Source organism: Ailuropoda melanoleuca, chromosome 10 (genome assembly GCF_002007445.2).
Source record: "Ailuropoda melanoleuca isolate Jingjing chromosome 10, ASM200744v2, whole genome shotgun sequence".
Taxonomy (NCBI): Eukaryota; Metazoa; Chordata; class Mammalia; order Carnivora; family Ursidae; genus Ailuropoda; species Ailuropoda melanoleuca.
Genome location: NC_048227.1, coordinates 23,721,983 through 23,746,092, shown reverse-complemented (window position 1 = coordinate 23,746,092; position 24,110 = coordinate 23,721,983). Strand labels below are relative to the sequence as shown.

The window sequence follows — 24,110 nt, the reverse complement described above, 5'->3', positions numbered from 1 at the left end:
AGCATATGGGAACTTTGAATAAATACCTGGGCCTCAGATGGGCCTCATACATCAGAATGTCTGGCGTGAGACCCAGGCACTAATAGGCTTCAGACGTGGCCCAGGTAATTCTTTAACGCAGCCAAGGTGGAGAACCAGCGGCAGTGGGTCAAACTGTAACTCGTATCCATCATCACCTGGGGGGCTTGTTAAAAACATGAACTGGCTCGGCTCCACTGTTTCTGATTCTGCAAGTCTGGGGTAGAGCTGCGGGTTTCCATTTCTGATAGGTTCCCAGTGGCGCAAACGTTGCTGCTCCCCCTAACCCTGCCTAGAGCACCATCTTGCCCCTGAGGTTTCCCTGCAGACCTCCAGGTAGGAACCCAGAGCAGCCCTGTACTGAGCTGTTCCATCAGGTTGAGCAGACCTCCTCCCAGCTCTGTATTATGTGGTCCGGCTGGTAGCTTAAAATCGGCTACGGAAATTGGCAGATGCTACCGGTCGGGAATCTGCCATCCCCACTCAGTTGTTGAACATTCCCATCCAGATGACACCACTGATCGGCAGGATAGCGGGAAAGCACCTACGGAGCCCTAGCACGTCCTTGGCTGTGAAGGGTCAGTGTCACCAATAGGATCTAGACACGCGTAAGGTATTCACGGTGTTTACCCGTAAAACGTCCATATGTGGAACAAAAAAGGTGTATATGCTCAAAACAATTCTTTTAAAATTTCCGGCGACCACAGGTTCTAAGTATGAAAAATACTTTTTCTGGTTTGAGTTACTAATACAGTCATTAGTAGTTCACAAAGAAAGCCAAATAAATAAGCTATAATTTTTGATAGTTATTAAATATAGAAAGGAGACTCTGGTAGAAAAACTGCCTCCTTGTTTGGCACCTGGGGATTTTTTACACTTGGCAATGGCAGCACCGGGAGAGGTAGGAAAGGGGATCAATATAAACCCCACCCACGGCAAGTCCATGGTGTGGAAGCTGCGGCTTTGGAAGGTGACTTTCTTTGAATAAACCATGACCAAGTACCCTAGAAAGTCTTTGTGTAGCCCCAGCTTGAAGACTGTTGTGCTAGCCTGGGCTGCGGAAAGCTTTCAGTCCACTTCCAACAGGAAGTAACTGCATTGCCCGCGATGCTGTCCCCACCTCACTCCATGCTCGGGCCCGGTTGGATCAAAACATGTGCCCTACACAGTAACAAGCCCCAACACCCTTTATGCTCGAACACTGCTCTCCACAAGCACCTGGACACTAGAAGCAAAGACTTACTAAAAACAAGAGGGTCTTTCTTGCGGGCACCTGGGCGGTTCATTTGCTTCAGCAACTAACCCTTGATTTCGGCTTAGGATCCTGAGATCAAGCCCAGTGTTGGGCTCCGTGCTCAGCTTAAAATTTCTCCATTCTCTCCCTCTCCCCACCTGCCCCGCCCCCACCCTGCTTGCGGGAGTGCATGCTGTCTCTCAAATAAATAAAATCTTAGAAAAACTTTTTTAAAAATGAGAGGGTCTTTCTGAAAGGGTTTCCCCCACCCTGGGGGAATGGGTTTCCCTGCTTTTCCAGGGGAGGGGCTTTTCCCTTTTGGGACAATTTCCCTTACAAGTTGTGCTGTCCTGTGTTCTGCCAACTTTCCTGTTTGGCCGATGCAGGAAATCCCCCAGATCACATTCTTTTCCAGACCATGAAAGACTAGAAGATTCCCTTCTGACCTTGTATTCACCCCAGTGTTATCCTGAGTTTTTAATTTTGGGTGGGTGGGGAGAGCAAGGTGAGTGGTGACAGATTGGGCTGAGTCAAGAGCCTGGAATCTGTCATCATCGTCAGTAAAACTTCCTTTCTTCAGTTCCCCCGACCTGAAAAGCGCACTTTTGACCTTCTACTGAACTAAATTAGGAATGGCTGTGATGGACTTTGAAGGCATTATGCTAAGTGAAATAAGTTAGGTAGAGAAAGACAAATAGTGTATGACCTCATATATATGTGGAATCTAAACAAAAAACAAAACCCAAACTCACAGGAAAAGAGATCAGACTTGTGGTTACCAGGGACGATACAAACTTGCAGTTACGTGCTAACTCAGAACTAGGGCTCTAATGTACAACGTGAGGACTCTAGCTAACACTGCTGCATGATTTACAGGAAGTTGTGAAGAGAGTAGATCCCAAGCGTTCTCATCACAAGACTTTTTTCCCTTTCTTCTTTTCTTATTATTGTATCTGTATGAGAGGATGGGGTCAGCTGAACCTATTCTAGTAACTGTCTCACAAGATATGCAAATCAAACCATCCTGCTGTCTGCCTCAAACTTATACAGTAGTGTATGTCGATTATTTTTCAATAAAACTGGGGCGGGGGGGGAAGAATGGTCATGAACATTACGTGGTTTTGAAGCCTTAGATTCTGTCCTTGGAGCACAATGGCCCTGTCTTCTTACCCAATGGTTCTGTGGCGCCAGAACCATAGTGGGTGGCCAGTGGGTTTTGGTGTCACGGATCTCACACGTCAAAGTTTGCTGTTTTCAAAATGACAAGTCTGTCTAGGTACGCAAATCGATTCTGACATTCTCTTTCATTTCTTTGCAGTGAAATGCAAAATGGAGGAGGAGGGGGAAGTGGCACCTAAGACTCCACCACCTTAACCACCAGTGTGATCTTTTCCCTTCGGAGCTTCAGTGACCCGTGAGGAAAATGTACAAATTATGCCTCCTCCTCTGTTGATTTTTTTAACGACTAGATTTGGTACATGTGAATACAGCATCTTTTCTGCACAAGATAGGATTTGTTGCAAACATGCTTTAGTGCGTATAGTTTATCATACAAGAGTCCTAATCATAACTTTCTGCATTATCCCCAAGTTTTCTTCTTTTATCCATTATTATTTCTTCAGTGCTTCAGGTATATTCTCCACCAACCGCCGTTAAAATGTACAACGAACTCTAGTTCCAAGAGACATTGAAGAGCTTTACTTACCAGTTTCCCACTTTTGGCTGCCTTTGCAAAGATCGATACTTAAATTTAAGTCCCAAACCTCTGCCATGGGTTTTAAGTTTATCTGGTGAGTATTCTTTTCATAAAAAAGACATATTGCCTATGACCATTTCCAAAGGAGACTGACTGTTAACTCTGACTGCAAACCCAACAAGTTGAGACACTTAAACCCAGACAACAATAACAAAGGACTTTGGTTGTCGAGTCTCCAAAGTACTATAGAAAGTTCCTCATTTGATGGGTAAGCTAACTTATTACCCTCATTTGTTCTGCAGTTTGCTGTTAACCAGGATTCCCCCACTCAAAATGCCACAGACTTAGCCTCCAGGCAGATCCAAAAGCCTCGTAGTTATTCTGGATGGTTTTGACAAGCTACCACACATCTTAAGTAAATAGTAAAGCCTTTATTTTTGTGTTAAGAACAGCATTTTGAAAATAAAACCTATCTGCCCATGCTTTACAACCTTTAAATTTGTAATATGTATATACAGTCATTTATGGTACACATTGATTGTCTTGAAATTTCTTTAACGATTTTTTTTTTAATAAGTATGCAATAGTCAGCCAGGGGAGGATGAAGGTACATTATAAAACACACATTAATACATTTAATAAATATATATTATCTATCAAAAACGAGCCTTAGCTCTTTATCAATTAATAAAAAGCACCTGCTGAGAACTCTTGTAAGCTGGTATAATCATTGCATCATTGGATTATAAAAGCCACAACGCTCCCTTTCAGTTTGGGGTTTAATTCAGCACTGGCCGACCTAGAAGACCACTCCAAGTTTACCCTTGTTCAGTGGGCCCTGATGGGATCTGTGCTAAAAGCACGGGATCCCCAGATTTTCCCAGTTTGTCAATTCTCTGAGCTGATTCCCTCACTCCCCACCCTCCATATCCAGTGGAGAAATCCAGGATAGAATGACCATTTTCTATTAAAAGGGGGGACAAGCGTGGCTGTTATAGTCCCAGAGTGATTTTAATAACCGGACACAGAAAGATTTGTGCTTACAATTAGGTATTTTGATCACAGATGTTCTCCTTCAGGTCATTTTCCCTCAACAAGTGTTGTTTACATAAACAGAGGTGCCATTTGATTTTGTATTTAAAGTTTGCTCCGTGGGGGCAGCTGGTGGCCACAGTCTCTTGGCAAAGGGGCCTCTTTGTACCCTTCAGGTGGAGTCATTAGAAAAATACCCGTTCTCTGCTCTCTGCCCTCACTCCCCACCTCTGCCCCGTTGGGAGGGCATCCAGCCCACTCTCAACCTTAAAGCCAAAATAAAACAAAACCCAGAAGCGCAATAACGTATCAGAGATTTAAAAAGAAAGGAGGGAGAAAAGGTCTCATTAAGTGAGGTTTCCCGTGGCTCAAAGTTGATTCCGTTTTTATGTTGGTGAAACGTTACTTTCCCCTTGTAGCCACTTACGCCGTGCTCACCTTATACGCCTGGACCACCAAGAACTGAGAGGGAAAACGATCGGGTGAATTGCCCCCTTCTGCAAGGGGGATAGGGGGGCTCTTGCAGACGGAATCACTGATGGGATCAGAGAGCTCCAAAGGACTCCAGAGAGCGGGGGTAAGCAACCATTTCCTGGCACGAGAATGTGTATTGCTGTCGTTTTTCATCGGACTGGACCGAGGCATTTGGAGATTTCTGTATTTTCACAATCCTGGGTCTGCATGCAGCCACCACCCCCACCCCGGGTCCTAGCTGCTTTCCCTCCCTCTCCTCCCCAGTACTCGAGCTTTCCAGTCCACCAATGACGCTCCTCGAGAGAGGTTTGGAATGATTCTCTAGAAGCGAGCACATGCTCTGGGCGGGGGTGGGGCTGGTTCCCAAAGGTCAGGTAGGGGTGGCATTCTGGTGCCATGCTTTTTCTTCCTCATGCGTGGCAACACAAGGAAATGCACTAGCGGGAAGGAAAACTCGAAGGAGGGCCACGTAGGGATGGCCAGACTGGCCTCGTTTACCCCATTGCTCTGCAAGGTTGCCGGGGGGAGGGGAACTGTGGCGAGGACGGGACACAGCAGAGACTAGGGCCTTGAGAAAAATCAGAAGGTTTATTAAAACAGCTCAGACATATTGGCTTATGAAGAGGTCAGTTCCCCCCCGGCCCCAAACACTAACCTTTTTCATTTTCTTTAAAGGTTAAAGGCTTATGGGTTGTTTCATAGAAAAAGCAATATAGTCATTAGAGCATATGCCAAAAGACTCACCCTCTTTATACATTTCATGCCGTCAGGTTAAAACTCTTTGCTTTGCATCACTGCTAGTGATTATGCTGGCCAAACAGTGCAGAGAACATGGGGCTTTTAATGGCCGAGATGTTCGAAATGCCAAATAACAAAGGAATGACTTGCTTAGGACAGATGGAAACCATGACAGAAACAATGGGCTTTGAAGAGAATCATTTTCATGGAACTTACAGAAAACCAAGTCAAAACACGTCCCACATACCCTCCAAAAGCAGCAAGAACCCCTCGAGTGCTCCACCCGTCCCTGGCACTTGCACTCCGTCAACACCTAACACCTGAGAACTCACTGCATAGGCAGCGGAGTGTCATCTCTCCCCTGGGATGCCCTGCCATGTGCCATCATCACGGAAAATCTGCTGTGGCACCTGCCTTCTGGCCTGCCACCCTGGGGGGAGGCTGTCAGCTGATGGCCCATCTGAGCTTTTAAAATGAACATGGAAATAAAACTGGGAAAGGGCTTGGGGGGGGGTGCACTGGCAAGTGCAGGACGAGGGAGAGCTCATCAAGGGAAAGAGACTGCTGCCCCAGGCAGAATATCGCTATGGCTCCACAAAGGAGGGAGAGGGGGCTTGCTTTTCTGCCGTAGACCTGCAGCAGGAGGCCCACAGAGGGAACAGTGGTGGGTCATCACTTTCTAAATGTGATGGTCACTTCAACTCCCAGATAGCCTTCTCTTCATTGGCACATGCCCTGGTCCCTCCCCCACTACTGGCTGTAAAGCTCATCCCCGTGATTCAGCTGGGCCTCACCTTGGAATCTCACCCACAACTCCTTAACTGCTCCTGACCCCCCCTGAAATGTGCAAACCAACAGGCAAGCTGGTGGAAAAGTCCCCATTAGTCCTCTCAATGAAACAGTCATCTCCAAAAGGCCACCTGGGGTCCAGCACTTGCTGGGGAGGGGTGATGGTGTGGGGACCTCCACAGTCAACCAACACCAGCCTGGCCCACCGGCTGTGAATTTGGTTCTGTTCTACCTCCAGAGGATGAAACAGTCTTCCCAGCCACATTTTCGAGCCTAATACTATTTGCAATTAGCTTTGCTTTAGTTTGCAGGGATTGAGGTTGGTTTGGTATTACGTGTGTGTGTGTGTGTGTGTGTGTGTGTGTGTGTGTGTGTGTGGCAGGGGACGGGAGGGCAGTCGGTGTTAGCTTTTCGGTTCAGCAGTGTTCACATTTACACGAAATCCCCTTGTGTAGGATTTCTAGATCTCCTGGCTGTGAGGCAGCCTTGTTCGGCTACTGTTACCGATTTCTCCCTCAAGAAAGACACAGCCAGGGAATAAAATCGGTAAGAGAGATTCTTATTCTCTGGAACTTAAAGTCTTTCACCAGAGGTGTCTTCCAGTGTAACTTGGCGGAGCAGTTGGGATCTGGAAACAAGGATAACACACTAAGAACTTTGTGCTTTGCAAAGTCAACATCAGAAACCAATTCGTTAACAATGTGCCAAAGATAAGTTACCTTGCTTTTTCCTAACGGGCTGAGTAATTCCCAAGAAAAGCAGCAACCGCTGTGTGTGACGCTGCTCTGTTCTTGGGAAGGCCAGGTCCCCTTTTCTGTAATCATGCACCCCAAATGGCTGTTTTCTCACTCAGAAACCCACTTGGCTTTTTTCTAAGTCCATGGTGTTTTTATGCCCACTGGCCTTGAAGAGACCAGGAGGGCTTAAGAGTGATTGATGGGGCCATTTTCTAACATTATTTATTATAATACACAGGCCAAATGCTTTCGAGTCAGGCTTTTTCTTGGCACCCGACAATAAAACAGCCCAAGGGTTGGCAGGGGGTTTTCAAAAAGCAAATCTGTGAGTCTATTTGTCTTTGAGCCTGTTCCAAACCAGTGCAAACCAATGCCTTGCATACCATTCAAAAGGCCAGGAAAACCCAAATTCCCTCCAGAGATCAAAGACCATCCCCGACTTATATTAAAAAAAGGAAAGAAAAGAAAAAAAGCTCAGGCTGAGTTATGGAATTGGCACATGATATAGGAATGGAAGTCCAATTTACACGTGTAAACTGGCTTGATGCATTGTTTCTGAAAGAAGCATGTAGCTATGTTTGGAAATTAAATGTGGGAATGACAGTGTGTCTTTGGATTGCTGGAGAAACAAAATGATGTAATTGCACGGAGGCAAAATGTAAACAATGACAATTCTGCTGAAGGTCTGTTTGGCATCAGATAGTAAAACCTGTTATTGTGCTCGCAGGAGAGAAATGATAATCACTCCAATTTCTTAAGACGTCTTTTAAGGAGTGGAGGTGGGGGAACCCGGTACCCAACTGGAGCACGGGGTGGGGGGTGCGGTGTGGGGGATGGAGGGTGGGGAGGGGGGAAACACTAAATCTGTTGGGGGGGTGGTTCACAACTCTGGGCTTTTCTCACCTCTGGGGGTGGGGGGGCACCTCCTACAAAATGAAAGCCACAGAACTCAATGGGTACGAGGAGCCCCAAGGAAGAGGGACTCTTTCGAACGAATCCACAGATGGTTCACTAAGTATAGGTCGATCTTCCGAGCGTGGAGAAAGGGGGTAGATAGGGAAAGAGAAATGGAAGCATTGCATGCATTCTAGCTGCAAGGGGTGTCAACTTGAGCCAGTGTGTGTGCAGGGCCCGTAAGCAGCCTCCACAGAGCCGTATGCCCCCGTTGAAGCTGCCCCCAACACTGACCGCTCTTGGGCTTCCGGCCAAAACATCACCTCTTAATACTTACAGTCCCTCCATTGAGCACAACGGCCATCTCAGTGGGCTGATACACATTGCTTCTAAACGGAGCGCTCGGTCTGTTTCCCAAGCTGCCATTGCGAAATCCTGCTGTTCGGAGAGCTGAGAGAGGTAGGAAGCAGCAACACAACACCAAAACAAAAAACAAAAAACAACCCACGATTTTGTTTTCTTCCCCTGCATCAACACCATGCTCCCGGCACACATTCCCCCCCCACACCCCTCCCCACTCCTCCCCATTGTCACAAGCCAGATTCAAAACAAAAGTCACAAAGGGGCTTTGTTCTCTGGCTCTCTTGGAGCATGACCCATCTCAGTGGGGTTGGGAAGTTTGTAGACTCCAGGGCGCAGGCTGCTGGGGTGGGGGGCTCGGTGGAGCCTCTACCCGCCCTGCCCCTGCAGGCCATGGGTGACAAGGAAGCCCCTCTGCATCCCTCAGAGGTCTCCTGTCTCACCACACAGTGTCACTCATGTCAAGTTCAACATCACACCGTTCAACACCAGCCCCTGCTTCTGGATACACAGAGGCTGACAACCCTAAGAATGTGGACATCAAGTACATGATAGAGGCCGTCTTCGTGGGAAAGTGACAGGGAAAGAGAACACAGGGACTCCAACCCCCACGGGCAGGGTATTTCTAAACAGGAAAAAAAGAGACAGCTGTAGCAAAGATGGCAAAATATGTCAGCACTTTTTAACCTAAGAGAGGTGGGTAAATGGCGTTTCCTATTTACTGTGTACTTTTAGAGATCTGAATTTCCTTTCTTGTAAAGAAAACCCAAACTACACAAAAAGATATGGAGGAAACGAATGCATATTGCGAAGTCAAAGAAGCCAGTCTGTAAAAGCTACATACTGTGTGATTCCAACTAGGATATTCTGCAACAGGCGAAAGTACAGAGAAATTAAAGACTAATGATGGGGGGGCGGTGGTGAGGAACAGGTGGAGCACAGGGCATTTTTAGGGGAGTGAAACAATTCTTTACGATACTATAATAGTACATAAGTGACATTACCCATTCATCCAAATCTGTAGAACTGTACAAACAAAAGAGTGACCTCTGAAATGTAAATTGTGGACTTTGGTTAATAACAACGTATCAATATTGATTCATCAACTGTGACAAATGTACCACTAATGCAGGCTGATAATAATAGGGGATTGTGGGAACTCCCTGTAATTCCTGCTCACTTCTTGTGTAAAACTAAAATTGCTCTAAAAAATAGTCTATTAAAAACTAATACAGAATGTAGGAGCACTATAAAAACAAAAGTCCGTCTCAGTTGTAACACGGACTCTGTTATTTTCATTCTTGTTGAAGGCACTAATCTTGCTTTGCCAAGAAAAGCCTCACTTAAAGTCCTCTCCGAAGAGGGGCACTTGGGTGTCTTAGTTGGTTAAGCCTCTAACTCCTGATTTCGGCTCAGGTCATGATCTCGGGGTTGGCTCAGGTCATGATCAGAGGTGTGTTGGGACTGAGCCCCACCTGGAGCCCCGAGTGCAGCCCCACATCCAATCGGGCTCCGTACTCAACAGGGAATCTGCTTTCTAGCATCATAGGTACTTTCATTATTTCCACTTTACACAGGGCACAGAGAGATTAAGTTACTAGCCCAAGGTCACACAGCTGGAAAGAGGCAGAACCAGCATTCAAAAAACCAGGCAGAGAACTTGTGTTCTTAACCATCACACGATGCTGGCTTCAAATACTGATTTTAACCATCACACTTAGTTACTTAGAAGCAACTTGAATTTAAGTGACATTAGAGAGGGGCAGCTCAGCTCAAGCTGGACCAAAGAAACTGAGGCACAGTGGGGAATGAAGGTCTCCAGACACAGGTAACCTCTTTTGCGTTAGCAGCTCCATCCAAGCCTTCAAGCAGCTCATTATGCATGAGCTGAGCAAGGAGATACCTTTCCCAGGAAGTAGAGAAGGGGGAGCCAGGGAGGGGCACCAAGGGATAGAGGAGGTAGTTCACGGGCTCTTACTAGTCTCAATTCCTAGCCTACACCTGCTTGAAGAGAGGGAACATGAAATAGCACTGCTTTCCTTATAATGCACAGACCTGGCCAGCCGTAGTGGGGGAATCTCACCCCAACACATTTTCCTCAACGAAACAAAGGCTCGACTCTCCCGGCCATCTGTGAGTGCCTTGGCCCCAGTGTTGGCTATGACCTCCTTCTACCCTGGCCTGAGGTTAGCATATGATTTCAACCTGGCCAATTAGGTCCAGTCAGAGCCATCTCTGGGATTTTTGCTCAAGCATCCTGGGAAATGTTCCTCTTTTCCACTGGGACTCTGTGTAAGTCTAGAGTTGTGGGCTGCCATGATATTAACAGGGCCAAGAGATGGAGAAAGATCAAATTTAGTCATCACCCGAGGGTCCTTGATCTAATGATTCCTGTAGCCCCATCCCCAGTACATTTGGTTTTGTTGTCGTTTTGTTTCTGCTTAATTAAGGCAGTTCAAATCAGATTTTGTATTACTTGCAACTACAAGTGTTGCATCTAACACCGCACTCTGACCTGGGTCGCTGTGAAAGGCAAGCAGGGCTCACCCATAAGAGCGTCCCCACAGGAATCTAAGTTTTTAGGTTGAATGCCAGCCTTCTCCTATCCAGACTCTGCAAGTGAAGTTAGATTGACCCTCCCCCCAAAGCTGATTCAGGGCCTTGCACCGGGAAGCTAAGAGTCAGAGTTTAAAGGGCCCTTGGTCCTAATGATATCTGAGAGCCCAAATCCCCTAAAAGAAAGAATGTTCTTTATTGCTCCTTTGAAAGGTGAACATTTAATATGCCTCGTTAACGCTTTCCAAGATGTGATCTGAGGTGCTGCATCCTTCGGTGCATTTTAATCTTCTATCACATACCTCATGCCTTGCTGATACTTATTAATAAGCAGGAGGCTGATGAAGTGGTATATACCTGGGATCTCATTTGGGGCAAGGAAGTCTGGAAGCAGAGGTCACTGGGGCTTAACTGAGCCACAGGCCACCTGGGGAATGCCCTTCCCATCTCTTGAAGACGTCAGAGATTGACTCTCAGGGAAGAGAGTTGGCTGGCTAAAATGCAAAAGAGGGCCAACTGTAACTCCTGGGCAAGGCCCCTAATGGGGCCTGGTTCCCTAAAATACAAGCCAGCTGAGGTCACCACCAAAGATGACAACAGTTGTTCTCATCGTGGCTAGGGAACATGCCCAGATGTCCCCCAACCAGCAAAGCAAGGGTTTCTAGAACAAGGGCAATCCTAGCCGGGACTCCAATTTAGCCCATGTGAGCTTTCTGAGGGAACTGGCTTTGCCTGGGGCCCACCCTGCCTGGTCCCATGTGAATTTTGGTGGGCACACATTTGGGAGGATCCGAAACAAGGCTACTAAAACAAAGTCTGACAACATCCAAGGTGAGTGAAGAAATGGGGCTCTCATACAGTTATGAAATGGTGGGGTGGGGGGGGCAAGCAGTAAATTAGTTTAACTTTTAGGGGGCCATCTGGCAGTATCTATCAAGATTTAAAGGTGCAGATTCTTTTTTATGCATGTCCAGGGATTTTTTTTTTCTTGCAAGAAGTTAATTGATGAAGGGCACAAAGATGAATGTTCACTACAGCATTACTTATGCGGAAAGCCAGAAACAAGTGGAATATCCACCAGATGATGATCAGAAAAATAAATTATTGTGCCCAAGGAAAGCTCTGCACCATGAAAAAGATATTATAGCTCTGCAGTCACTGACCTGGAAAGGCCTCCACGCATGATACAATATTGATTTAAGCAAACACACTGCAGAACACTACTTAGATCAGTGGTTACATCTTCAAAGCACTTGGAGAGCTTAAGAAACCTAAACCCAAACAGACTTAGTCAGAACGAGGGGGCAGGCCCTGGTAATTTTTTTTAAGCTGCCCAAGAAAGTACAGGTAGGTTAGAACCAGTCTATGGGACTGTGTGTGTGAGAGAGAGAGGGAGAAAGGGAGGGAAGGAGAGAGACTGTGCTCTCTGAGAGATGTCTGGCAAGATGGGAGCAAACAGCAGTAGCTGCTTTTGGGCAACGGGATTTTGAGCAATTTTTGTTATTTTTACTTGCTGAAACTTCTACATGATTATTCTCTTTTTTGTCACCAAAATGGTATGATAAAACTGGTTTTATTTTGGGGAAAAAAAAGGGGGGAACAGAAAGACAACTTACTTGGCTTTGGAATTTGTCAGAGTGTGAAATAGATGGGGGTGGGGGGCCCTTTTAGATGCCCCCCCCAAATCACCTAGTGTGCCAGCCCTGGTATTGCTGGTTCTCACCTGGGTCCCAGATACCTCTGATCTCTAGATCTTATGTGGATAGGAAGGATTGGCTGCACTCTCACAAGAAAAAAATGGATGTAGTGGAAAACCAACTTCCCTCCTCCCTGTTCTTAGAGTGTAAGCTTAAACAAGTTGCCTGGCCTTAGACCTCAGTTTCCTGCTCTATAAAATGGAACTGGTAAATCCTGTCTCCTCAATGCCCAAGTCATCTGGTACATCAGTGAGCTCAGGGTCACTAACGTGCTTTGAGGAGAGATGAGTGATTCTGTGGCAGACGAATCAAGCACTGGGGCTCTGGAACCAGCCTATGTGGGCTCAAACCCTGGCTCTGCCTCTTAGGCAAGACACATAGCCCTTCTGTGCCTCAGTTTCCTGTCTGCAAAGTGGACCTCAATGGGTTATTGTAGGGATTAAATGACATTAGCCACTGAAATGCTCAGAGTGGTAACTGGTCCACGGTAAGCACCTACTAAAGGTTAGCCAACCTTACTTTTGAAGACCCTAATGCTTGGGTCGTTCTAGCATCACCATTTCACTTCAAGTAAACTAGACCATCAGGTTAAATGACACTGATTCTTAGCCTTCTGGGGGTCACAGACAGCTTTGAGAATTTGACAAAGTGATAGACAAAAATTCCCCAATGAATGTACAAAAGTGCACATCCACTTCAGAAGTCCCCACTACCTTTGAGGTCCAGGGGGTGTCCATGGGTCTCATAAAGAGGACCCTGCTCCGGGGGAGCCAGGGAAGAGGTGGTTCCACCAGACCCCAGGAACTAGCCAGGCTCCTGACCTCTGCTCATGACATTCTCTGGAAGGCCTTTCTAGGCTCCCAGTGATGATGATCCCCATTCTGACCCCCATCTTGTCCTGGCAACATGGGGAGCTGACACTCATTCCTGCTAAATCCTTTCACAAACATGGGCTTGCTGGCCTGGGACTTTCTAGTAAGATTGAAACAGCTCTGTTAAAGACCACACCAGGGTTTCTCCCCACCTATCCACAGCTGGGGCCATCGGTATTCCCTCCTGTGGGTCTAGTCAGGAGCTGGAGGCACAGAAGAACCTGGGCAGGTGAGGAGGGCTCTGGGTGACCTTTGAGGATCTGATGGCTCAACGTGCTCTCCTCTGTGTGCAGGGGACAGGCAGGGTGTACTCAGCAATCAACCCAACAAGGTTGACTCTGCAGTCATGACTGGCCGGTGAACACTGACCAGCAGTCTGGGTGAGCAGCACTGAAAAGGGGACCATGACCATCTGGAATGAGCCACCTCCTATCTGAATGTCCTTGGCAAGTTACTGAACCTCTCAGAATCTCCATTTATTCATCTATAAGATGGGAATGATACTAGAACCTGCTTCACTGGGTGCAGCAAGGGAGGACCTGGCACAGTTAACGCTCAGTAAGCAAGGACTATACTAGGTAATCAGTACCACTGCTGCTGCTACTACTGTTAAAGTTATTGTTGTTATTATTATTATTATTATTATTATTATTATTATTACAGCCTCTGCAATTTTATTGAAACTCAAGTGCTGGGAACCTAGCCGACTCGCTTGAAGTAATGACTCGAACAGATACTGCGGAAGCATCCACAGCAGGGACTCCGAGTGCGTGCCCGCACCACATCCTCTAGCTCACCTCTGAATCCCACTGCAGGGGTGATGCACGGTCCTGGGTACCCAGGCAGCCTCCACCTCGAGTGCCCACCAAACCTCTCAGAAGCCAGTGGCACTGATTTAGCCAGAGTAATGGGGCACATGGCAATGAGAGTGGGTGACAGAGGATATGCATGATGGTGGGCGACAGAGGAGTTGGTGGCCAATGCTGCAGGCTCCTGATTTGGAAGGTCAAGTCTAAGGCTCATTCTACATGTATCCCTGTCAGGACCGAGCCCCAGCTGCCCACGGCAGTAACCAACTCATTGATGTACTTGTCTGGTTGTTTCTGCCCTCCTGGTCTGGTTATCCCTCCCCTCTCTCTTGCAGGGAACACCTCCCGGGTAAGCCAGCTGCACCCAAGTCTCAGGCTCTGTTTTCAAGGGAACCCAACCAACACACACATCCAGCATGCCAGGTCCTGGGGGAGACCCTCAGGATGTTACTTCTAGTGGTACATTCTCTCATTATTTCTATTTTACAGATGGGAAAGACTGAGGCTCGGAGAGGTAAAGCAATCTGCTCAAAGCCACACATCTAGGAAGTACAGAGGGCAGGACCTGAATCTGGGCATCTGACTCCAGGGACCAATTCATACATTCCTGAATGACGGAGGTGGGGAGCCACAAGCATTGCCCCCAGTATCCCCTGCATCCACCTAGCACCGAGACTACAAACTCAAACACTTGTAGGTAACCAGGGAATTAATATGTTTTGCAGCTGGGTCAGGGTGCAATAGGGAGTGGTGGGGAGTGTGGTAAACATAAAATGGATCCCCATCTAAAGGAACAGCCATAATTTGGCTGTTGTAAATAATGCTACAGTAACCATAGCGATGTATAAATCCCTTTGAATTAGGGTTCATTTTCTTTGGGTAAATAGCCAGGAGTGCAATCCAATTACTGGATCATAGGGTAGTTCTATTTTTAATTTTTTGAGGAACCTCCATTCTGTCTTCCACAGTGGCAGCTCAAGTGTGCATCAATAGATGAATGAATAAAGAAGATGTATATATACAATGGAATATTACTCAGCCATAAAAAAGAACAAAATCTTGCCATTTGCAACAACACGAATGGATCTACAGAGTATAACGCTAAGCGAAATAAGCCAGTCAAAGACTAATCCCATATGATTTCACTCATATGTGGAATTTAAGAAACAAAACAAAGGGGGGGGGGAGACAAACCAAAAAACAGATTCTTAGCTAGAGAGAACAGATGGTTACCAGAGAGATGGTTGGGGGCTGAGGGGATGGGTGAAAAAGGTAAAGTGGACTAAGAATACACTTTTCCTGATGAGCAGGGAGTACTATATATGGAGCTGTTGAATCACTACACTGTCCCCCCTGAAACTAACAGAACACTGTATGTTAACTACACTGGAATTAAAATGAAGAAGGAACAGCCACAACTCCTGAGAGGTAGAAACTTCCAGCTTACACTGGTTCCCATCAGCTCCAGACCACTGTTGCTAGGTGGGAATGTCAACCCAGCACTGCCAGAGCTGACTTTTCAAAAGAGGTGAGAAACCTGGATTTTGATGTTAAATTAGTTGTCAACGGATAGGAAAAAAAAATGTCAAATAAAAATCCCTCTCTGGGCCAGTTACCGCACAGGGGCCGATGTGTGCGGGCTCCCATCTGCCAGGACTGCCCGGGGGAACACCCATCCCCACTAGAGACGAAGAAGGGAGTTCTCTGGGGGCACATGGGCCCAGAGCCTAACGGCGCAGGGTGGCGACCCTTTACCTGCATTGTGTTCATCCATCGAGAAGGCCTTGTTCTCCATGTAGGTGCGCGGCAGCTGCACGTCCTCCTCAAACGCCGTCTCCCGCATCCTGGGCTGCGAGGTGTCGAAGTAGTTGGGCGTGTTTTCCTGCGGGGCTGGCAGAATGGTGCAGTGGATTTCCGGGATGGCGTGGAAGATGACGAAGACCCAGCCGCTGGCTACCAGGGTGATGGCCAAGGTGGGGTCGCCCCAGGCGTCTCCCTGCCGCAGCTCGGCGTTGCCGAAGAGGTACATGGTCATCCAGGCCACCCAGATGAGCACGGAGAGGAAGGCTGTGACCAGGATGCAGGCCCCGTTCTGCTTCCACTTCTTGAACTTGCCACACAGCGTGAACAGCGCCAGCCCCAGGGCGGCCACCAGCAGTACCATGTCGTAGATGAGGGCCATTACGAAGTCCATGGGCTCGTAGGCGCAGGCCGGCTTGGCGTCGCGCAGCACGGTCAGCACCAGCCACTCGATGGCGATGATGACCTGCACGAGCATCAGGCACAGTGTCACGCCCACCAGCTGCCAGCCCGAAGGGCTCTTGCCGTGGCGCACCAGCCTCCGCACGCGCCACGCCTGGCTCAGCAGGCAGGAGAAGCAGAGCGCGAAGAGGACGCCCCAGAGGAACCGGCGGACGGAGCAGATCGTCTCGTCCTCCCGGATGATGAAGGCGAACGTCAGCCCGAAGAGGCCCAGGGTCCCCAGAAGGAAGAGGAAGTGGAGGCCCACGGGGTCCTTTTTCTCCTTGTCCTTGATAAATGGCAGCCGGACCAGCAGTATAAGCATCAGGAGCAGCGTGATCAGGGCGCCCGCCCCAGCCACCGCCTCCACCACGATGCCCCAGATGGTGTCCAGGTCACACAGGGACACGTACTGAGGGAGGAGATCCAGTCCGCAGCCCCGGGATGTGCTGGCGTTCTCAGAAGCCCCGGAGGCGATGACGGAGAGCAGGAGGAAGGCGAGCACCTGGTGGGTTTTCATCTTTCTCTCTGGCACCGGAAATGTTCCAGAAGATTGAGGACGGGGGAGATGTTTGGAGAGAGAAAAAGACCAGTTCACTGTAAGATTCCCACTTTCCTGACTTCTTTAAGACCCCCCCATTTAGAATCTGCTGGCCCATGAGCCACCTTTGACAGGTCAGAAAAAGGCACCCCCTTCTCCAGACAGCACAGCCCCTGGAGCCAGGGGTGGGGGGTGGGTACAGGGCCCTGATTTCAGCTCCCATCTGCAGCCTTGATCTGGCACAGTGAACAATCATGAATCATCATCGCTAGTGGCTGGAGAAGAGGGTGAGAGAGAGATTCACTCTCTCTGTATACTCTTTTGTATTCTTTGATGTTTATATTCTGTGCTATGTCTGACCTCTTCAAAAAAAAGGGAACGAAAACAAAACTTTGAAGAGACAGCCATGAGCCCAGCACTGTGCTGAGAATGGTATACACTGTCTCTTTCCAGTCTCTCAATGGTAATGGCTTAATATTTACCCATGACTCACTCTAGGCCAGGCACTGGGCACATCCAGTCCTTACACTGCTGACAAAACAGGGTCTCCAGGAGGTTAGGACACTTGCCCAAGGTCATACCACCCGGGTCCTACAAGCATGCCCTCATTTCAAACACAGTGTATCCAAAATGAACTATATCATCCTGGGTTCCCCCTTTCCCTGGCCCTCATACCTCCCCCCAAAATCTCCAGAGAACCCATCCTCACTGCACCCCTGTCTGTCTCCCCGACAGTGGCTGGAGGATTCCCCTCGGCACTCTTTCAAGCCCGCATGAAAGCTGGACTCCACACAGCAGCTACGGCAAATGGGCTTAACCCAAGTCCCATCTCGCCACTCTCGCTCCCTCTGCTTAAACGCTCCCAGTCCAAGCCCATTGCTCAGAAAACTGCTCCTCACCCCCACCCTAATGTTACCCTCTCAGACCTTGGCCAAGGTCACAACCCCATTCCTCTTCACCAGAGCCTCTTGTCTAGTTCCTTCTTTGCTCTAACAGTCTTTTTCTCCCTAGCCTGTTTCCTTGGCTTCTCCCGTTCCCTTCTTGCCCTTCCCCTGTCTTTCTCCACTGCAAGATGCAGGAGGACAGGGACACTGTCTGGTCCACCGGGGTAGACCAGGGCTTCTCAACCTTGGTATCCTTGACATTTCGGGTCTGACTGTTCTTGGCTGTGAGGGCTGTTGTCCTGTGCATTGTAGGGTATTCAGGCATACCCATGGCCTCTATCCAGTAGATGCCCGTAGCACACGCACTCCCCCAACCCAAAAACGTGACAACCCAAAAATCTTTTCACACTGCCGAATGTCCCCTGTGGGGGTGGGGATGCAAAAATGCCAGGATGACAGCACTGGTGTGGACTCAGGCACTAGCACTCGGGCTGGCACAAAGGTGATGCTTAGTGGATGCTGAATGAATGAGAGGCTCATTCACTGGGACTCTTTCCTCTGCCCCTACTGCCACCAGCTCTTGTTTTGAACGGAGCCAGCCCTTCAGAAAGCTCCGGCCTACACAGCTCTGCTCCGAGGCCCATTTCCAGGCAGCTCAAGCTGGACCTGCCGCCTTTGCTCCACCCCTGTGCGAGGTCATAACCAGCCACATACAGGCCGCTCCGGCTCCTCCCTGGGGCTTCCTTAACTAAATGCAGTATCGACCACCTCTCTCTCTCCCTCTCTGCTCCTTTACAGGATTCCAGGAGCAGCTCTGATCCTGCCTTGGCTGTGAAGCCATTGACTGGGATAAATTATTGATGCCACCAAATGAGAAGGAGCCTGGTGCCACAGGGATCGTCACCTTTGCCTCTCGATGAGAGAAGGCGGGTTCAGAGAAGAAGGCATCTGGCAAGAGATGCTTCTTAAACATGCATCCCAGCATTCCACTCAAGCAAATTAGGGGTGAGGATGCACCCCAGATGTTGGCATTCAAGACTCCTGGTCCAGCCACTATTTATCCAGCCCATAAACTTCCCTGCTTTTGGATTAAGCCAGTTTGAGCTGGGTTTGTGTTACTTGCCAACAAAGAAGTTCTATGATTCCTCCCACATCGTGTGCCCCCCCCTTCTTCCAGGAAGTCCTCCCTACCCAGTGTCTAGGCATGTGGATGCAACCAATGGCAGCCAGGCTTCAGTGGGATCCAGGGGTCTCTAGTGCATCATTATCATTGTGAAGGATGCCCAGGAGGTGACAGCCACTCCACACTACAGAACGACGTCTAGGGTGATCAGGAGAGCTGATCACTGCCTCGCAGGACGAAGCTGAGTCTGGCTCATCCAGGATTTCTGGGGGATTCAGAATTGCCCTCCAGGGTTTCCTACTGCTGCCAGAGTGACAATGACAATACCTGACTCATAGCGCTCACCACACTGTAGGCACACCTTTACGTACGTCACACATACAAATGCCTTATCACCTGCACAACGACACGATGAGGCCATTACCATCTCCATTTTGTAGGAAATAAAACATGGAGGTCAGCCGGCTTGTTGGAGGTCACACAGCTAGAAAGTGGGGGAGCCAGGCGGCAAACAATTATACTATTGTTACTTGGGCTCTTACTGAAGACCTGGGTTCTGGAAATGTCACCTGGTGAGTGAGCCCTTTGCTGGCCAGTCTCTCTTGTCCCCCTTTATGCTGTACACCAGTACTTCTGATTTTTGTCTTTGTAGCACGTGCTACATTTTCAAACATTTTATTACCCTTCTGGTCTGTTCCCCCGCTCCTCCCGCGTCCAGGGCTTTGTGTGTCTTGTTCTGCACTGACTTGCTAGCACTCGGGCAGGGCTCACAATGCGGCTGCCGAACCAATGAACTGGTAAACGTGGTCTCGACCCTCATGTTACCCCCAAAAGGCAGGTGTTCTCACTGCTGTCTTACAGAGGAAAGAACTGATGGCCTGAAAGGTTTAAGTCAAAGTTTGATCCTCAGACAGCCAACAGCAGCAGTGTCACCTGGGAGCTCCATGGACATGCAGACTCTCAAGGGGGCAAGCCTAGCCCCCTCCCTTTCAACAAGCCGGCAAACAAGCTCCACGTGTGCTCAGACACTTGGACACATGCAGCTGGGGAAGCCAGGAGCCACGGCCACAGTACTTCCTGCCTCGCCAACAGTGCCAGAGACCAAGCAGGCGGCACCCACTGTCAGGTAAGCCCCATGCTGCCGCATCGGCCACTTGGTGCTTCCTCCCACCAAAAGAGTGGTTCTCCAGAAATCCCAAACTGAACTATGCCAGATTAGAGGTTTCAAGTCGCCGCAGGCAAGGCTGATTGGGACGGGATGAATATATGGCCACAAACCCATGGGATGTAGGCGTGCAGCTCCTCAAAAGGAGGAATGAACAAATGTGAACGAATGCACAAGCCTCGGCTCACATACTAATTACCTTTGCTGCCAGGCAAGCTCCCAGAAATGTGACTCATTCAGAGGCTCTTAAATACACTATCTCTCTCTCTCTCTCTCTCTCACACACACACACACACACACTCTCTCTCTCTCTCTCTCTCTGTCCACCACCCCCCACCCGCAGAGGGGCCAGAAGCCTCCGGCAGGTGGTGGAGCAGCACGCTCCATTTCTCCACGAGCTGGGGCCTGCAGAGGCTGGAAAGAATGCAGGCAAGATTCCCTGTGTGAGGACAGTGCTGCCTGCCTGAAGGCCATAGGCCCGGTGAGCTCTCCCAGAAGCCCTGCTCCTCACCAAGCAGGACGAACTTCCGAGAGAGATCTTCCGGTTTCAAGTTCTGCCCCTGCCCTCCTGCTAGTCCCCTGTGACCCTGGGCAAACTGATTTAACCTTTCTTGCCTCAGTTTCCTCCTCTACAAACGAGGGGTGTTAACAGTCCCCATCCTGTGGGGTTGTTGTGATGAAAATAATAATGAGGTTTTAGGACAGTAGTTGACACAGGGTAAGCACTTACATAAATTGTCTGTTAAATAAATAGAAATGATTGGCAAATATTCCCTCATCAGAGGTTATGAACTTTGCTGACCGTTTTCCAGGAGGAGCAGTTGCCATGGAGATGGGGTGGGAAGGGGGCTCCCCCAGGTGTTTGTCCACCACTGGTTTCCAGCCTCCCGCATCACACCAGGCAAAGAGGTCCCTGAGGTGGTGTGAATGGGAGATGCCTTTGGTGGTAGTCTGCCCTGGGAATCTCTAAACTCACCTGATCCCCAAAGCAGGCGCTCTAAGCAGAAGCCTCATTGAGGTGGTTTTTCCCATAGCAAACCCAGGCCAGCCTGGGAGCCCTGAAACCGGGTCTTTCTGTCACAAAGTCAGGGCGAGGACCCCCAGAGACCAGACACTGGCCATTCTCCTGGGAACTAGTGTCCCCATCTACCCACTATCCATATGAAGAGATATAAGATATGGGGGGGGGGGATGCTAGAACATGGAAGGGAAAGAAAAAGAATGAGCAGACAGGGAGGGGGTTTTCTTACTCCTGGGCATAGTCAGCAGTTTGGTACCTGGATGAATGCCTGGCACAGAATTTACACTTTCATCAGTCTCCTCTCGAATGGAGGACCTCAGTGGGAGTGAAGCCAGACCTAACTATGTGACATGAGGCATTACTTAACCTCTCTGACCCTCAGTCTCTTCCTCTATAAAAGATAAAGATAGTGCCACTTTCACAAAGCCAGCGTGAAAAGTACATGAGAAATACTCCCCAAGGTGCCTGCCACACAGGGAATACAGGATCCCTGCTTATTAAAAAGACAATCATGATTCCATCGTCCTTCCTGTTGGTTAAATGAGAGGTAAGGCAGCTTGGCCAGAGGCTTACTGTAATTCACAGGCCAAGCTAGGACTAGAACTCATTTCTCCCAACTCCTGACACGAGGCCTTTACACTGCACCTCAAGTTTAGGCCCTCACCCCATGTCTGGCAGAAGGCCAGGATGAGGCTGTGGAGCTAGTCTTCCCCACGCGCCCCAGCATTACACTCTGTCCCAGCCCACTCCCGTTATAGCCCGCTGATGGTGCATTTCCTGCTCTGCAAGATTAAACTGTTACAAGGTTTCCTGACATTAAACTGTTTCCCAGACCCACAGTCTCGCCCTCTGATATCTTTTCCAAGTTACACCATCTCATAATCTTCATTTCCTAATGCTGCCCAGACCACCAGCCTACTTGGGGGCCCTTGAATTTAATAACCCTCCTAGGTTAGTAAACAGGGTTGCCAGAACACAAGCTCCATGATCCATGAATATGCAAAGCAGCTCCAATCCTGTAAATAAAAGCAATCATTTAAATGCAAATTGCATCCTTGGCTGTCCGTTCAGGGGTGGATGGTTCCTCTCGGGCTGTAATTCGGAGAAGAAAATGTGACTAACTCAGAACCCCCAGGAAGCTCTGTGTGAAGTGCTTATGGGGCCAAGGGCTCTGGGTGGGGGCCACCTAAGGTGGACAAGAACTGCCTCAAAGAGGAGAGTGAATTTTAAAAACTGAGCTGCTCCTCAAGTGGGCTCACAGGACAGGACTGGCTCAAAGCGGTGCCCACAGGCCAGATGGAGCCCCTCAGAGGCTCCCGGCGCCTTGCCATCCCCAGAGGCAGAATGAAAGGGGAGCTGCTTTCCATCTCCATGTTGAGGTCAGGGGAGCTTTTAAAAATCAGAGCCCTTGGCTTCCTACTCAAAACCCTCTAAGGGTTCACTGGCCCAAGGAGAATAAAACCTAAACTCCTTTCCGTGGCCCAAAAGATCGTGGTCTGGCTGGTCCCTACCATCCCTTCTCCCACCCACCCCCTCCACATCTGCCTCGGAGCTGAGCCACAATGGCCTTTGTTCAGTTCTAAACTCACTCCCACCTCCAAGCCTTTGCATTTGCAGTGCCCTCTGCCTGCACAGTGGTCCCCCAAGATCTCCCAGAGGTGGGCCCTCCATCTTGCCAGGTTTCACCAAAATGTCACTCCTGAGAACGGTCTTCCCTACATACACAAACCCTCATCACTTAATTTGACATCATCCTGTTTTATTTTCCTGGCAGCTCTTACTTCAATTAGAAGTTACATCTACTTAATATTTTTTTACTTATTTAGCTATTTATTTGTTCACCCACCTGGGCAGTGCCCTGAGAGCTGGGGCTTGTCCATTCTCTACACTGTAGTGCCCCAGCCCCAGTTCTGTAGCTGGTACATTTACTGAAAGGACAAATGAAGCAGTAAGTATTTGAAGCTTCTCTAACAAGACTACTTGTCTTGCTGCCTGCCCCAAATGGCGACTCCTTTCCCCTTCCATTTTTCTCCTTCTCAACTCAGCTGACCCCTTTTCAGACTTACAGCAGGGAACAGATAGAAAACCCTTCACTCCACAGCGCAGATACAAAACTGGCCTCGTGGAGGGCTCCCAACGAACAGATGATGATTTGCATTCTATTTACATGCTATTTGCATGCAGCTAAGCTCGAAGTCTGAATCCACCGAAAGCCCTTACCCCACCGAGAAAACTTCTGAATCAAGGTTACTTGGCCGAAGTTCCCGGCTTTTGTGCCAGGTCCTTCCCTCGCTTTTCCCTCACTTCTCTTGTCTTTTCGAGGGCCCCCAGTTCCTCCTGGGCTCTGCTCAAATGCCCCCCGTCCTGGCGCAGTTGGGCAGCCAATGTGGCGCGTGGGCCGGGGCCCCAGACAGGGACGCCGCTGCCCGCCACACTCCTGGGGCCTTTGTCCGCGCTCCAAGGAGCCGCCCCCTTAGCGAACGGGGGACGAGCTGGGAGGGGGGAGACTGGCTAGGCCTCGGTGTGACAGAGCGAGGGCCAGGGAAGGAACTCGCGAGCTGCGCTGGGGCCGCCCTCTGTGGCAAGGTCGGCGCCCGGCTCCCCGGATGGCTAACTAGCTCCCCCGGGCCCAGGCCAGTGCGGGCGGTAGGGATCCCGGGATGTGCGGGGCTGGGAGCCCGTGTCCCCCAAGGACAGCGAACGCACCACACAGCATAGGACTAGTCCTCAGCCCCAGCCTGGTCGGAATAGAAACGCCAAATCCCCGCCATTGTATGCAGCCGTCCCTCATTTGTCCCTCAGCCCCAGGTCTCTCAGCTCTGCCTCTTTCCCCACCGCAGTGTTTCCCCCCTTGTCCCGTAGTGCGCAGGCACCGCCGGTTGCGAGCCTGGCCCCCAGCCCTTGCAGCAGGTGCGGCAGCTCACCCCCAAAGCCCGGTCCTTATAACCGCAGCTCGGTCTGCCCTGTGGTCAGCCCCCACGGGGAGAGCATGCGACCCCGGACCTGCCCGCGGCTCCCCTCACACGACGAGTCACTCGGGTAAGGCTGGACTCCCTCACACTACTCCCAGCTGTCCTTTACCTGCGGTCGCTCCCAGACCCTACTCAGAGGCTCGGATCTCCACCCGGTCCGGGTACACAGCACCCTCTTCTCCCCCACCCCCCACCCCCGGCATACAGGTCTCCTGCCCTCCCTCCCAAAAAAAAAAAAAAAAAAAAAAATGTGGTTC

The 24,110-nt window shown here is 49.5% G+C and overlaps 2 protein-coding genes across 7 annotated transcripts in view; one reads left to right on the top strand and one right to left on the bottom strand.

The window, feature by feature from the left end:
• The window catches only part of IQCK (IQ motif containing K), a 120,883-nt gene extending 117,327 nt beyond the window's left edge, over positions 1-3,556 (top strand). For 3 of the 6 annotated variants that reach the window (XM_034670312.1, XM_011235822.3, XM_034670311.1), the window contains one exon: positions 2,571-3,556. In XM_034670312.1, the coding sequence (XP_034526203.1) occupies positions 2,571-2,626 (56 nt within the window). In that variant the 3' untranslated portion in view covers positions 2,627-3,556. The remainder of the gene's footprint in view (positions 1-2,570) is intronic. The other 3 variants (XR_002144397.2, XR_002144396.2, XM_019808781.2) reach the window with 3 other exon arrangements.
• A 1,729-nt stretch (positions 3,557-5,285) lies between these two features.
• Positions 5,286-22,776, bottom strand: GPRC5B (G protein-coupled receptor class C group 5 member B). The gene is made up of 4 exons (XM_019808780.2): positions 22,728-22,776; positions 15,662-16,675; positions 7,950-8,062; positions 5,286-6,609 (listed from the first exon to the last, which is right to left on the bottom strand). Exons 1-4 carry the CDS (start codon positions 22,759-22,761, stop codon positions 6,565-6,567), a joined length of 1,206 nt encoding a protein of 401 aa, XP_019664339.1. The 5' UTR covers positions 22,762-22,776; the 3' UTR covers positions 5,286-6,564.
• Between the last annotated feature and the right edge of the window lie 1,334 nt (positions 22,777-24,110).